Source organism: Blastomyces dermatitidis (genome assembly GCF_000003525.1).
Source record: "Blastomyces dermatitidis ER-3 genomic scaffold supercont1.4, whole genome shotgun sequence".
NCBI classification, from domain to species: domain Eukaryota; kingdom Fungi; phylum Ascomycota; class Eurotiomycetes; order Onygenales; family Ajellomycetaceae; genus Blastomyces; species Blastomyces dermatitidis.
In genome coordinates this window covers 3,720,060-3,735,398 of record NW_025544777.1, presented here as the reverse complement: position 1 = coordinate 3,735,398, position 15,339 = coordinate 3,720,060, and the positions used below count along the sequence as shown (strand labels likewise).

Sequence of the window (15,339 nt, the reverse complement as noted above, 5' to 3'; positions counted from 1 at the left end):
TCTGTGAAAACAGGGCTCTGAAATAAGACCTGAATGATGATATTTGTAAAGAAGCTGAATAAAGACATGCAGAACAAGCTCATTGAGCAAGGCTCTAAGCTCTTGACTCTGGAGAAACTGATGACTCTCATTCATCACTTGCAGATCACTGTGAGAGTCACAGACTCACAGAGAGTGAATCATCAATCAGCTCTGTGAGAGCTAGAACAACAGAGAACAGATTTGTCAGAAAAAGATGACAAGACACAGAGAGATTTATATCTGACTGCTGAGTAGAAAGAGAGAGCTTTATAAGCTTCTGTGAACAGAGTGCACAATAGAAAGATTAAGAAAAAGAAACTCTGCTTTATCTGTTCTAAATCAGAACATCTTCATGCAAACTGTTCAGATAAATCAAAATAGAAATTTGAGAAGTTGCAGACAGAGTCAGCAACAGCCTTCTTAAGAGTCTTGAAGCTGACACCTGAATCTGTTGCTCTCTCAATAAAAATGCTTGCTTGTGAAGAGAGACTGCACTGCAGTACTACTGTCTCACAAGTATGAGAAGCATTGATGAACTCAGAATCTCAGGTCACTGTGATGTTTCTAAAGCTCATGAAGTGAATGAGCTGAAAGATGAAGACTGAGAACCTGCTCTTGCAATAAGCAGGGCATGAGAACTCAGATCTGAGAGCTGAGAGACTCATAAGAGTCATCTTTGAATTGCAAGATCTCTCTGAAACCTGAAGAAGATTTGTAGAAACTGTGATTATTATAGACATCACAGATAACATGTATTTAAGACTTACATGACTTTAAAGACACAATCTGCACATAGCTGTCTGTGAGTCAGGTTTATACTTTCAATCAGTGTTGACAGACTCACTTATGAAGATAGAAGCAGTTGATGCTGCAGAGTTAATTAGAGAAGACAAGCTCATCTATATAATGACTTTGTAAGTGTCTGAGAATCTCACAGTCATGAAAACTGAGCTTCAGATATCAGAGAAATACTGAGATCTTGCAGAGATGTTCAGCTCAGCTAAGGCAGCTGAGCTTTCTTCTCATCACAAGAAGAATCTGATAATAGATTTGATAGAAGAGTAGAAACTCTTCTGAGAATTAATCTATAAGCTCTTTCATTACAAGACAGAGGTCTTGCAGATCTATATGAAGAAGAATCTGAAGAATGACTTCATCTGATCTTCACAGGTCTCTGTGGAAGTCTCTGTGATGTTCATGAAGAAGAAGAATGAAGATCTCAGATTATATGTAGACTACTGTGACCTGAACTTCAAGATAATAAAGAGTCACTATTCTCTGTCTCTGATTGAGAATGTGATCAACTATCTCACAGAAGCTGTTATATTCATACAACTGAATGTGATTAATGTATATACACAGCTGTGAATACAGTCTGAGAATGAATGAAAGACTGTCTTTAGAACTGCACTGAGATTGTTTGAATATCTAGTGATGTCTTTTGATCTGACTAATATCTCTACAGTATTTCAGTCTTTCATTAATAAAATACTTCATGCATATCTGAATGTCTTTGTGATAATATATCTGAATAATGTGATGATGTACTTCATGAAGAAGAAAGAACACACTGAGTATGTGCAAAGCATGTTGAAGATCTTAGATGAGGCAGAACTGTATATTAAGCTTGTAAAGTGCAACTTCAGTGTCTGCTGAATTAATTTTCTAGAATATATAATCACTGCAGATAATATTCAGATGAAATCTTCACAGATTGAGACTATTCTATCATGACTGAAGTTAACTAGTATTCATGAGATTCAGATCTTTCTGAGCTTTGTGAATTTCTATAGATGATTTATCTTTGTGTTCATGAGAATCTTCTTGACTCTTACAGACATGCTAAAGAGTGGAAATAAGAAGAAGTTATTTCATAAACAGAGAATGAAAAGATTGTTGAGAAGAGAGAACTGTAAGAACTTTCTTATCTCAGAAGCTTGCAGAGTCTTTACAAGATTGAAACAGATATTTGTAAATGCAGTGATGCTGTTCTACTTTGATCTCTTACTCTTAATCAGATTGAAGACAGATGCCTTCTTCTTTACAATTTCAGAAATAGTCTTATAACTACAGTTAAATAAGAACTGAGTTTCAGTGGTCTTTTTCTTATAAAAGATACAACTCACAGAGATCAACTATGACATTCATGATCAGAAGCTTCTCATGATAGTGAAATTCTTTCATTACTGATGTCACTACTTTGAGAGCCTTATAACAGTGATTACTATTAGAACTGATTATAACAGCTTACAACAGTTTACTTCAATCAAGAAACTCTTGTGATGACAGGTTTGCTGAGCTCAGAGACTGAGTGAGTTCTGATTCAAGATAGAACATATTAAGAGAACTAAGAACTCAGCAGACAGACTCTCTTGCAGATCAGACTATGTTAAGAAGGTCAGAATGACAGATATAGAGAGACTAGAGAAGATAGAAAAGCTTCATAAGATGCTCAGACTGAGTGTTATGAAGAGATTGACTGAAGAGTCTCTCAATCCCTCATAAGAGAAGAGAGAGAAGAGAGAGAAGAAGCCTGTACAACTACTCTCTATAACACTGAGAGTCAACACTCTGAGAATCTCTGTGAGAATTCTTGAAGAGAGTATCTATAATCTGAAGAATTTGCAGGCTTTGAAAAGTGCTGTGAAAGACCTGGTGCAAGAAGAAACAGAGTATAAGTCTTTATAAGATCTTCTATTCAGATTGTCTGAACTGCAACTGAAGAATGAATATACTCAGTATATTCAGAAACTGCTTACAGCAGAAATCAATCCTGCAGAAATAAAGAATTGAAGAGACTTAAATGATCTCTTGTGAAGAGAGAGTTAGATTTATATGCTTATGAATGAGTTTCTACATGTAGAACTTATTAAAAGATATTATAACTCTTCTCTAGCAGATCATTTTACAGACACTAGAACTCATGAGTTGCTCATAAGGAAATACTTCTGACTGAAGATGTGAGAACTTGTGAAGAAGATAGTGAATTCTTATGCTATTTGTCAGAATTCATGAATAGTGCAGTTCAGATTATATGAAGAACTTGCTTCTCTATCTATTCTGTGAGAACCTTGGAAACAGCTAGGAATGAATGCTCTTGTGAGTCTCTCTGAAAGCAAGGACATATATGATGCCTGCTTTGACAGTGTGCTGATAATAGTGAATCACTTCATTAAGATAGCACACTTTATACTCATCTGCAAGGACTTGAAGTCAAAGGATTTGACTCACATCTTTGTTCACAATGTAATCTGATTGTATGAGTTGTCTGTGAACATTATCTCAGACAGAGAATCAATCTTCACAGAAGAGTTCTGATCTGATCTGATAACTATACTGAAGATCTCACAAGATCTAAGCATGACTTTTTATCAACAGACAGATGATCAGATAGAATGCCTGATGAGTATATTAAAACAGTATCTGCAGTGCTTTGTCAATTACAATCAGAATGACTGAGTGTATTGATTATCACTTATGAAGTTTATATACAACAACTCAAAGTATGTCAGTACAGATAAAATCCTCTTTAAGATGCTCACTGAGACTCATTTGTAAATGATCTTAATGAACTCACAAGAGTACACTATAGAGTATGATGATGCCTGTGAATGAGCTGAGAGAATTCAGAAGATTCAGAAGAAAGTCTGTAAATTCTTGAGAAAGGCTCAAGAGTATCAGAAGAGATACTATGACTTCAAGCACATTGTGAAGAGTTTTAAGAAAGATAATAGAATCTGACTAAGTCTAGAAAATATCATCATATAGAGATCTAGTAAGAAGCTGAATCTCTTGTAGACAGAGCCTTGTAAGATTATGAAGAAAGTTAGCTCATAGTTCTACAGATTGAAACTGTTATCTGAGTTACAGATATATAATATTTTTCATGTCTCTTTGCTTCATGAATATAAGGAATTCTTAGAAAAGAACTCTGTAACTCATCACTCTGTTCACAAAGCATTAGAGAGTGAAAGAGAATATCAGATCAAAGAGATTATTAACTCAGAAAAGCAAGATTATGAGCTCTGATTCAAGATTCAGTGATAAGAGTATTCTGACAAGATGAATGAGTTCACTTAAGAATTATTCAGACAGATAAGATATCTGCAGAAGCTAAGACATGACTTTCATACTATGAATTCTGATAAGTCAGAATAATGTGATCTTCACTAAGAACCTGATTGTGATAAAGATATTAACACTATCATTTGTAAACTCTAGTCTATAAGATGATGAGTTTCTACTGAGATGAACAGTCTGCAGTATATACAAGGAAAGAAGAAAACATATTCTTATTAAAGCTAAAAAACAAGAAAACAAACAGAACTGTAAATACAATTTAGAGATCAATAAAGAAAAAATAAAGAAAATTCATACTCACATTATCAATATCTGTGACACTTAATCTCCTCATAACTATCAATTTTTCTCTTTAAAGGAGCAGAGAGTATTATACTCATAGTATAGATAATTGTTACATTTGGTATGAAGACTGTCAGAAATGCACAGACTTCAGAGAAGCTGAACACCAGAGTATATACAGTTACAGCAGGACCTTGAAGACTGATCATCTGCACATGTGACCAGATATTCCTTACAAAGCTGTGTTCACTCTCTCAGTTGTGCTGGAGTATCCAGCCTGAAAACAATGAGAATATGAAGAGAGAGCTCATCTGTTCAGGTCAACTCCTGTCATGAATTCATGATATTCACATTGCCTTGATTACCTGGATTTTGCAGGTACTCAGAGACTCATCTCTCATTGATAATGAGATTGTGGAAATGTGCTGCAGCGTGAGGATCATTGGTAGAGAACCTAGGCATATTTGCATATGCCTGGTCAGAGATTGTGTAGACAGAGAAGAGGTGATCATAGGCCTGCAGGGCCGCAGGAGGCACTGGCAACACAGAGAGCTTTGCAAGAACTATCAGCTAGAGTCTGTGAGAACTTACTTATGAGAAGACTTACAGCAAAGAGGGGGACTGCACTGCTTGAAGCCAGGGGCTGGCCTGAGGGAGGCAGAGGGTTGGCTGCTGGCCTGAAGATCAGGTGCAGTGATGAGACTGAGAAGGATGAAGACATAGTTATGGGTGACAGCATCCCTGCTTCATCAGCTGGTAAAAAGTGATCAGAGAAGTTATGAGAACACTCATGAGAAGCTCAGCAGCAATCAGATATTATTGTGAAAAGATTGAAATTGAAAATTTTTTATTCTTGAGAAGTTCTTGAATCAATACATGAATATTGTTAGAAACACTCTCTCTCTGTCATCTGAGTGAAAACACTTCACAGATGAATGAGAATACTCACAGTTTATAAGAATGAGAGCTGTTATAGAAAAAGAGAAAAGAAGATGAGATTCTGTGAACAGATCTGAGATATTTATACTACTCTAGAGAGGTTTGCTTACACTGTGAGTGATTTCATGAAACAGTCAGATCACTCTAGTAAATAAGAGTGATTGTGAATCACAGGTCTGAATCTTTCTATATGACTACAAAGAGTAATTGCAGATCACAGATATCTTGATTCTACAATTCTACAGAGTTGATGAAAGAATGGAAAATTCCTCATAACTCTACAGTGTCAAAGAGCAATGATTTGTAAGAATAAGTGAAAGATTAACTTGTGAATATTTCTCTTTGATGAGAGTGATCTCACAAAGAGTGATTCATCTGTGAGATGAATCTGTGTGATGATCATACAAGAATCTTATAAAAATGATTGAGAGTCAACTGAAACTCTTCTGTATGAAAGATGTGAGATGAATCTGTGTGATAGTCAGAGAAGAATCTGTAGATTATAAAGAATCTCACAGAATAAGAAACTGAGTGACAGACTCTTTTCTCTTTGTAATAACAAGGGATTTTTCCTCACTGAGGTTTTTTATAGATGTGAAGGATTTTTAGTGAGTATCACTGCAGTGCTGAGCTGACTATGAAGTCACTCAGTGAAAGGCTTTGCAGACAAAGCCTTAGAGAGAGAGAGATATGTAAGAAATTTCACTTCTCACAGATTCTTTACCTCTATCTCTATCTCTTATGTAACTAATAGGGCTAGCGGCCCTTGGCTACACACAACTATATAGACTGAAGTTCATGAATACTATTCACAACTCAGCTTGAATGCTATTATACATTTGATTTCTACATTTTATCTTTCTACTGTGAACACTTCTAGTAGTTAACAGTACATATCACGCCAAGCTGCAAACACCTGAATAATCACCTGTGAGCACTTATTCTTATAAAAGAATATTCTTGAGCATCTTCTACAGAATCAAGCTATTTTTCCATAAGAAATGCTTACTACTTATAAACATTCTTGAACTGAGTCTCTAGACATGATTTTCAGAAATATCTATGAACTGAAAAGTAGACTGGCCGCTGGGACCATGAATTTCACGTTTGATTTCATTTGATCTGGTCTCATATCTTTCTTGGCGTGAATCCCACTGAGACTAATCATTAAACAAACATGCAAAGTGACTATATATCAGATCTCAAAATGAAATCATGACTTGAAAAAAATGAGAAAGTGGTTCTATTTGATCTCATTTAGTCTCATTCTTGACATAAACTTACTAGTTTTAGACATTTTAAGGTTTTTTTAGACTATTTTTAATTTTTTAAAAAGTAACACTTTTTGATAACACTTAAATAAGATTCAAAGTCATTTAAAGCAATAAAAATAATTTAAATTGAGAAGTGAAAATCATGATCTCATTTGAAAAATGTAATAAGAGTAGACAGTAAGTCTCACTGAGACAGTATGAAACTACTATCTAATGTTAGAACTGTGTAATGAGATCTGTCAAATTAGTAATGAGACTATCAAAAATTCTGATCCTAGTCTTAGACACGGTCACACGGTCAGTCTACTGAAAAGAAACTTTGTTAAGCTATAATTACTTAAGATCACTTACTGAATTACAATCTATAAAAGCTTTTATGAGTTTGCATTTAAAATCAACTCACAAGTCTGACTGTGTGATATAAAAGATGAAGAAGCTGTTATCTACATAATAACAGATCTTTACTACACTGAAGTCAAGAACTGACTGAATTATTTAGAGAATAATTATAAGAGATCTCACTGATCTGTTCTCAAGACCTATCTAGAGAATAAGTTAAAGAACTCTGCAAGTTAAACAGAGAATACCTGAGTTATAATCATTAATATTAGAAAAGGAGGTAAGAAATCTGATGAAGACTACTTACTGTATTTGATGAAATTGTGATATGAATTGAGATCTGTGAAAACAGAGCTCTGAAACAAGATATGCAGAACAAGCTTATTGAGTAAAGATCTAAGTTCTTGACTCTGAAGAAACTGATAACTCTCATTCACTGCTTGTAGATCACTGTGAGAGTCATAGACCTGTAAAGAGCAGATCATTGATCAGCTCTATAAGAGTCAGAATAACAGAGAACAGATTTATCAGAGAAAGATAATAAGATATAGAGAGTTTCATATCTGACTGCTGAGTAGAGAGAAAGAGCTTCATAAGCTTCTATAAATAGAGTGTATAATAGAGAGATTAAGAAAAAGAGTCTCTGCTTCATCTATTCTAGATCAGAATATCTTTACATTAACTGTCTGAACAAATTAAAATATAAATTTAAGAAGTTATAAACAGAGTCAGTAACAGTCTTCTTAAGAGTCTTGAAACTGATATCTGAATCTGTTACTCTTCTGATGAAAATGCTTATCTGTGAGAAGAGATTATACTGCAGTACTACTGCTCTATAAGTATAAGAAGTATTAATGAACTTAGAATCTCAGATCACTGTAGTGTTTCCAAAGCTCATGAAGTGAATAAGCTGAATAATGAAAACTAAGAATCTGCTCTTATAATAAGCAGAGTGTGAGAACTCAGATCTGAGAACTGAGAGACTTATAAGAGTTATTTTTGAATTACAAGATCTCTCTGAAATCTGAAGAAGATTTGTAGAAACTGTGATTATCACAGACATCACAGATGATATATACTTAAGACTTATATAACTTTAAAGACACAATTCACACAAAGCTATCTGTAAGTCAGCTTTATACTTTCAATCGGTGTTAACAGACTCACTTACAGAGATAGAATCAGTTAATGCTGTAGAGTTAATTAGAGAAGACAAGCTTATCTATATAATAACTTTACAAATATCTGAGAACTTCACAGTTATGAAAACTGAGCTTCAGATATCAGAGAAATACTGAGATCTTATAGAGATATTTAGCTCAGTAAAGACAGCTGAGCTTTCTTCTTACTGTAAGAAGAATCTGATAGTAGATTTAATAGAAGAGTAGAAGCTCTTCTGAGAATCAATTTATAAGCTCTCTTATGATGAGACAGAGATCTTGCAGGCCTATATAAAGAAAAATCTGAAGAATAACTGTATCTGATCTTCACAGACCTTTATGAAAGCCTCTGTGATATTTATAAAGAAGAAGAATAGAGATCTCAGATTGTATGTAGACTATTATAATCTGAACTTTAAGATAATAAAGAGTTACTACTTTCTATCTCTGATTGAGAATGTAATTAACTGTCTTACAGAAGCTGTCATATTCATACAACTGAATGTAATCAATGTATCTACACAGCTGTAAATATAATCTGAAGATGAATGAAAGACTGTCTTTAAAACTTTACTGAAATTATTTGAATATCTAGTAATATCTTTTGATTTGACTAATATCTTCACAGTATTTCAGTCTTTTATTAATAAAATACTTCATGAATATTTAAATGTCTTTGTGATAATATATCTGAATATTGTGATGATGTACTTTATGAAGAAGAAAGAATACACTGAGCATGTATAAAGTGTATTAAAGATCTTAGATAAGATAGAACTGTATATTAAGCTTATAAAATATAACTTCAGTACTCATCAGACTAATTTCTTAGAATATGTAATTATCACAGATAATATTTAGATGAAATCTTTATAAGTTAAGACTATTCTATTATAACTGTAGCTAACTAGTATTTATAAGATTCAGATCTTTCTAAGCATTGTAAATTTCTATAAATAATTTATCTTTATATTCATGAGAATCTTCTTAGCTCTTACAGACATGCTGAAGAGTGAAAATAAGAAGAAGTCATTCTATAAATAAAGAATGAAAAGATTATTGAGAAGAGAGAGTTGTAAGAACTTTCTTATCACAGAAGCTTATGAGATTTTTATAAGATTGAAACAGATATTTACAGACACAGTGATACTATTCTAGTTTGATTTCTTACTCTTAATTAGATTAAAGACAGATATCTTCTTCTTTATAATTTCAGAAATAGTCTTATAACTACAGTCAAATGAGAACTGAGTTTCAGTGATCTTTTTCTCACAGAAGATGTAATCTGTGAAGATCAACTATGATATTTATAATCAAGAGTTTCTTATAATAGTGAAATTCTTCTATCACTGATAATACTACTTTAAGAGTCTTGTAACAGTAATTACTGTTAGAACTGATTATAATAGCTTATAACAGTTTACTTCAATTAAGAAACTCTTACAGTGATACATTCACTGAGTTCAGAGACTGATTGAGTTCTGATTCAAGATAGAGTATATTAAGAGAACTAAGAACTCAGTGAATAAACTCTCTCACAGATCAGACTATGTTAAGAAGATCAGAGTAACAGATATAGAGAGACTAGAGAAGATAGAAAAGCTTCACAGAATACTTAAACTGAGTATTATAAAGAGATTAACTGAAGAGTCTCTCAATTCTCTATAAGAGAAGAAGAAAAAGAGAGGAAAGAAGCCTATATAACTACTCTCTATAATACTGAGAGTTAACACTCTGAGAATCTCTATGAGAATTCTTGAAGAGAGTATCTATAATCTGAAAGATTTACAGGCTTTGAGAAGTACTGTAGAAGATCTGATATAAGAAAAAATAGAGTATAAGTCTTTATAAGATCTTCTATTCAGATTGTCTGAACTGTAACTGAAGAATGAATATACTTAGTATATTCAGAAACTACTCACAGCAGAGATTAACTCTGCAGAAATAAAGAATTGAAGAGACTTAAATAATCTCTTATAAAGAGAGAGTCAGATTTATATATCTATAAATAAGTTTTCATGTATAGAAGTTATTAAAAGATATTATAACTCTTCTCTAGTGAGTTATTTTTATAGATACTAGAACTTATAAGTTACTTATAAGAAAATACTTCTGACTGAAGATACAAGAACTTATAAGAGAGATAGTGAATTCTTATACTGTTTATCAGAGTTCATAAGTAGTGTAGTTCAGACTATATAAAGAACTTACTTCTCTACTTATCTTATAAGAATTTTGAAAACAGCTAGAAATAAACACTCTTGTGAGTCTCTCTGAAAGCAAGAATATATATAATACCTGCTTTAACAGTATACTGATGATAGTAAATTACTTTACTAAGATAACACACTTTATACTTATCTGTAAGAACTTAAAGTTAAAGAATTTAACTCATATCTTTATCTATAATATGATTTAGTTGTATGAATTATCTGTGAATATTATCTCAGATAGAAAATTAATCTTTACAGAGAAGTTCTGATCTGATCTAATAACTATACTGAAGATCTTATAAGATTTAAGCATAGCTTTTTATTAATAGACAGATAATCAGACAGAATATCTGATAAGTATATTAAAATAGTATCTGTGATACTTTGTTAATTATAATCAGAATAACTGAGTGTATTCATTATCAATTATGAACTTTATATACAATAACTCAAAGCATATCAGCACAGATAAAACTCTCTTTGAGATGCTTACTGAAACTCATTCATGAATAATCTTGATGAATGTGCAAGAGTATACTATAGAGGGAGATGATGTCTGTGAACAGGCTGAGAGAATTAAGAATATATGAGAGAAAGTCTATAAATTCTTGAGAAAGACTCAAGAATATCAGAAGAGATACTATGACTTCAAGTATATTATAAAGAGTGTCAAGAAAGATAATAGAGTCTGACTGAGTTTAGAAAATATTATTATATAGAGATCTAGTAAGAAGCTAAATCTCTGACAGACAGAGTCTTATAAGATTATGAAGAAAGTTAGTTTATAGTTCTATAGATTGAAACTATTATCTGAGTTATAGATATATAATATTTTTCATGTCTCTTTACTCTGTAAATATAAGAAATTCTTAGAAGAGAACTCTGTGAGTTATCACTCTGTTTATAAAGTACTAGAGAGTAAAAGAGAGTATCAGATCAAAGAAATTATTAACTCAGAGAAGTGAGATTATAAGCTCTGATTCAAGATTCAGTGATAAGAATATTTTGATGAGATAAATGAGTTCACTTAAGAATTATCTGAGCAGATAAGATATCTGTGAAAGCTGAGACATGACTTTTATACTGTAAATTCTGATAAGTCAGAATAACACAGTCTTCACTAAAGATCTGATTATAATAAAGATATTAATACTATTATTTATAAATTCTAGTCTATAAGATAATAAGTTTCTACTGAGATGAACAGTCTGTAATATATATAAAAGAAAGAAGAAATTATATTCTTATTAAATTTGAAAAATAAGAAAACAGAAATAGATCTGTAAACATAATTTAAAGATTAATAAAGAAAAAATAAAGAAAACTTATATTCATATTCTCAATATCTGTGATTCTCAATCTTCTTATAACTATCAATTTCTCTCTTTAAAGAAGCAGAGAGTATCATATTCATGATACAGATAATTATTACAAAGACTGTTAGAAATGCACAGACTTCAGAGAAGCTGAACATCAGAATATATACAGTTATAGCAGAGTCTTGAGAGCTGATCATCTGTATATATGATTAAATATCTCTTATAAAGCTGTGTTCACTCTCTCAGTTATGCTGAAGTATTCAGCTTAGAAATAATTAAAATGTAGAGAGAGAGCTTATCTATTCAGATTAACTTCTGTTACAAATTCATAATGTTTACATTGTCTTAATTACCTGAATTTTACAGATACTCAGAGACTTATCTCTCATTGACTATGAAATTACAGAAATATACTGTGATGTGAGAACTGATGATGAAGAATCTAGACATATTTACATATATCTAATTAAAGATTATACAGGTAGGAAAAGAATGATTATAGACCTGTGAGACTGTAGAAGACACTGATAACACTGAGAGCTTTACAAGAACTATTAACTAGAGTCTGTAAGAAATTACTTATGAGAAGACTTACAGTAAAGAGCAGAACTGTACTGCTTAAAGTCAGAGACTAGTCTGAGAGAGATATGAAATTAACTGCTGACTTAAAGATCAGATGCAGTGACAGAGCTGAAAGAGATGAAGACACTGTTATAAGTGATGACATCTCTGCTTTATTAACTGATAAAAAGTGATTAGAGAAGTCACAGAGACACTTATAAGAAGCTCAGCAGCAGTCAGATATTATTTATAAAGATATTAAAATTGAAAAACTTATTATTCTTGAGAAGTTCTTGAATTAATATACAGATATTATTAGAAACACTCTCTCTCTATTATCTGAGTGAAAATACTTCACAAATGAATAAGAATACTCATAGTTTGTAAGAATGAGAGCTGTTATAGAAAAAGAGAAAAGAAGATGAGATTTTACAGACAGATCTGAGATATTTATACTACTCTAGAGAGATTTATTTACACTGTGAGTGATCTCATAGAACAGTCAGATCACTCTAGTTAATAAAGAATAATTATAAATTGCAGATCTGAATCTTTTTATATAACTATAAAGAGTAATTGCAGACTACAGATATCTTGATTCTATAATTTTACAGAGTTAATAAAAGAATGAAAAATTTCTCACAATTTCATAGTATCAAAGAATAATGATTCACAAGAATGAGTGAAAGATTAACTCATGAATACTTGTCTTTAATAAGAGTGATCTCATAGAGAGTAATTTCTCTGTGAGATGAATCTGTGTAATAATCACATAAGAATCTTATAAAAATGATTGAGAGTTAATCAGAATTCTTCTGTATAATAGATGTGAGATGAATCTGTGTAGTAGTCAGAGAAGAATCTGTAGATTATAAAAAATCTCATAAAATAAGAAACTGAGTAATAGACTCTTTTCTCTTTATAGTAACAAGGGATTTTTTCTTACTAAGGTTTTTTTTATAAATATAAAGAGTTTTTAGTGAGTATCACTGCAGTGCTGAGCTGATTCTATGAAGTCACTCAGTGAAAGACTTCACAGATGAAGTCTTAGAGAGAAAGAGATATGTAAGAAATTCTGCTTCTTATGAATTCTTTATCTCTATTTCTATCTCTTATATAATTAATAGAGTTAGCAGCTCTTGACTACACACAACTATATAGACTGAAGTTCATAAATACTATTCATAACTCAGCTTGAATACTATTATACATTTGATCTCTACATTTTATCTTTCTACTGTGAATACTTCTAGACTGGCCGCTGGGACCATGAATTTCACATTTGATCTCATTTGGTCTGGTCCCATACATTTCTTGGCGTGAATCCCGCTGGGACTGGCTATCAAAAAAACAGGTAAAGTGACTATATATCAGATCTTAAAATGAAACCATGACTTGAAAAAAATGAGAAAGTGATCTCATTTGATCGCATTTAGTCTCATTCTTAGCATAAAGTTACTATTTTTAGACATTTTAAGGTTTTTTTTAGACTATTTTTAATTTTTTAAAAAGTAACGCTTTTTGATAATGCTTAAATGAGATTTAAAGTCATTTAAAGCAATAAAAATAATTTAAATTGAGAAGTGGAAATCATGATCTCATTTGGAAAATGTGATAAGAGTAGACAGTAAGTCTCACTGAGACAGTATGAGACTACTATCTAATGTTAAAACTGTGTAATGAGATCAGTTGAATTGATAATGAGACTATTAAAAAATCTAGTCCTGGTCTCAGACACAGTCACACGGTCAGTCTAAATACTTCTAGTAGTTAACAGTACATATCACACCAAGCTGCAAACACTCAAATAATCACCTGCAAGCACTTATTCTTACAGATCTTCAGTATCAGTTCTCTGTGAGAATCTGAGTTTTCTTTCATCTTCTATACTGAGTTATGCATAGACTGACCGTGTGATTGTGTCTGAGATCAGAATCAGAATATTTCATAATCTCATTATCAATTCAACTGATCTCATTACACTGTTTTAACATTAAATAGTAGTCTCATTAGACTGGCCGCCGGGACCATGAATTTCACATTTGATTTCATTTGATCTGGTCTCATACATTTCTTGGCGTGAATCCCGCTGGGACTAATCATTAAATAAACATGTAAAGTGACTATATATCAGATCTCAAAATGAAACCATGACTTGAAAAAAATGAGAAAGTGGTTTCATTTGATCTCATTTAGTCCCATTCTTGGCATAAAGTTACTATTTTTAGACATTTTAAGGTTTTTTTTAGACTATTTTTAATTTTTTAAAAAGTAACGCTTTTTGATAATGCTCAAATGAGATTTAAAGTCATTTAAAGCAATAAAAATAATTTAAATTGAGAAGTGAAAATCATGGTCTCATTTGGAAAATGTGACAAGAGTAGACAGTAAGTCTCACTGAGACAGTATGAGACTACTATCTAATGTTAAAACTGTGTAATGAGATCAGTCAAATTGATAATGAGACTATTAAAAAATCTGGTCCTGGTCTCAGACATGGTCACACGGTCAGTCTAAATACTTCTAGTAGTTAACAGTACATATCACGCCAAGCTGCAAACACTCAAATAATCACCTGCAAGCACTTATTCTTACAGATCTTCAGTATCAGTTCTCTGTGAGAATCTGAGTTTTCTTTCATCTTCTATACTGAGTTATGCATAGACTGACCGTGTGATTGTGTCTGAGATCAGAATCAGAATATTTTATAATCTCATTATCAATTCAACTGATCTCATTACACTGTTTTAACATTAAATAGTAGTCTCATTAGACTGGCCGCCAGGACCATGAATTTCACATTTGATCTCATTTGATCTGGTCTCATACATTTCTTGGCGTGAATCCCGCTGGGACTAATCATTAAATAAACATGTAAAGTGACTATATATCAGATCTCAAAATGAAACCATGACTTGAAAAAAATGAGAAAGTGGTTCCATTTGATCTCATTTAGTCCCATTCTTGGCATAAAGTTACTATTTTTAGACATTTTAAGGGTTTTTTTTAGACTATTTTTAATTTTTTAAAAAGTAATGCTTTTTGATAACACTCAAATGAGATTTAAAGTCATTTAAAGCAATAAAAATAATTTAAATTGAGAAGTGGAAATCATGGTCCTCATTTGGAAAATGTGACAAGAGTAGACAGT

The 15,339-nt window shown here is 31.9% G+C and overlaps 1 protein-coding gene across 1 annotated transcript; it reads right to left on the bottom strand.

Moving 5' to 3' along the window:
- Positions 1–4,773: 4,773 nt before the first annotated feature.
- BDCG_16910 (uncharacterized protein) lies at positions 4,774–5,104 on the bottom strand (the record flags this gene model as incomplete). Its single annotated transcript, XM_045426089.1, has 2 exons — positions 4,774–4,946; positions 4,975–5,104. 2 exons carry the CDS (start codon positions 5,102–5,104, stop codon positions 4,774–4,776), a joined length of 303 nt encoding a protein of 100 aa, XP_045280825.1.
- Between the last annotated feature and the right edge of the window lie 10,235 nt (positions 5,105–15,339).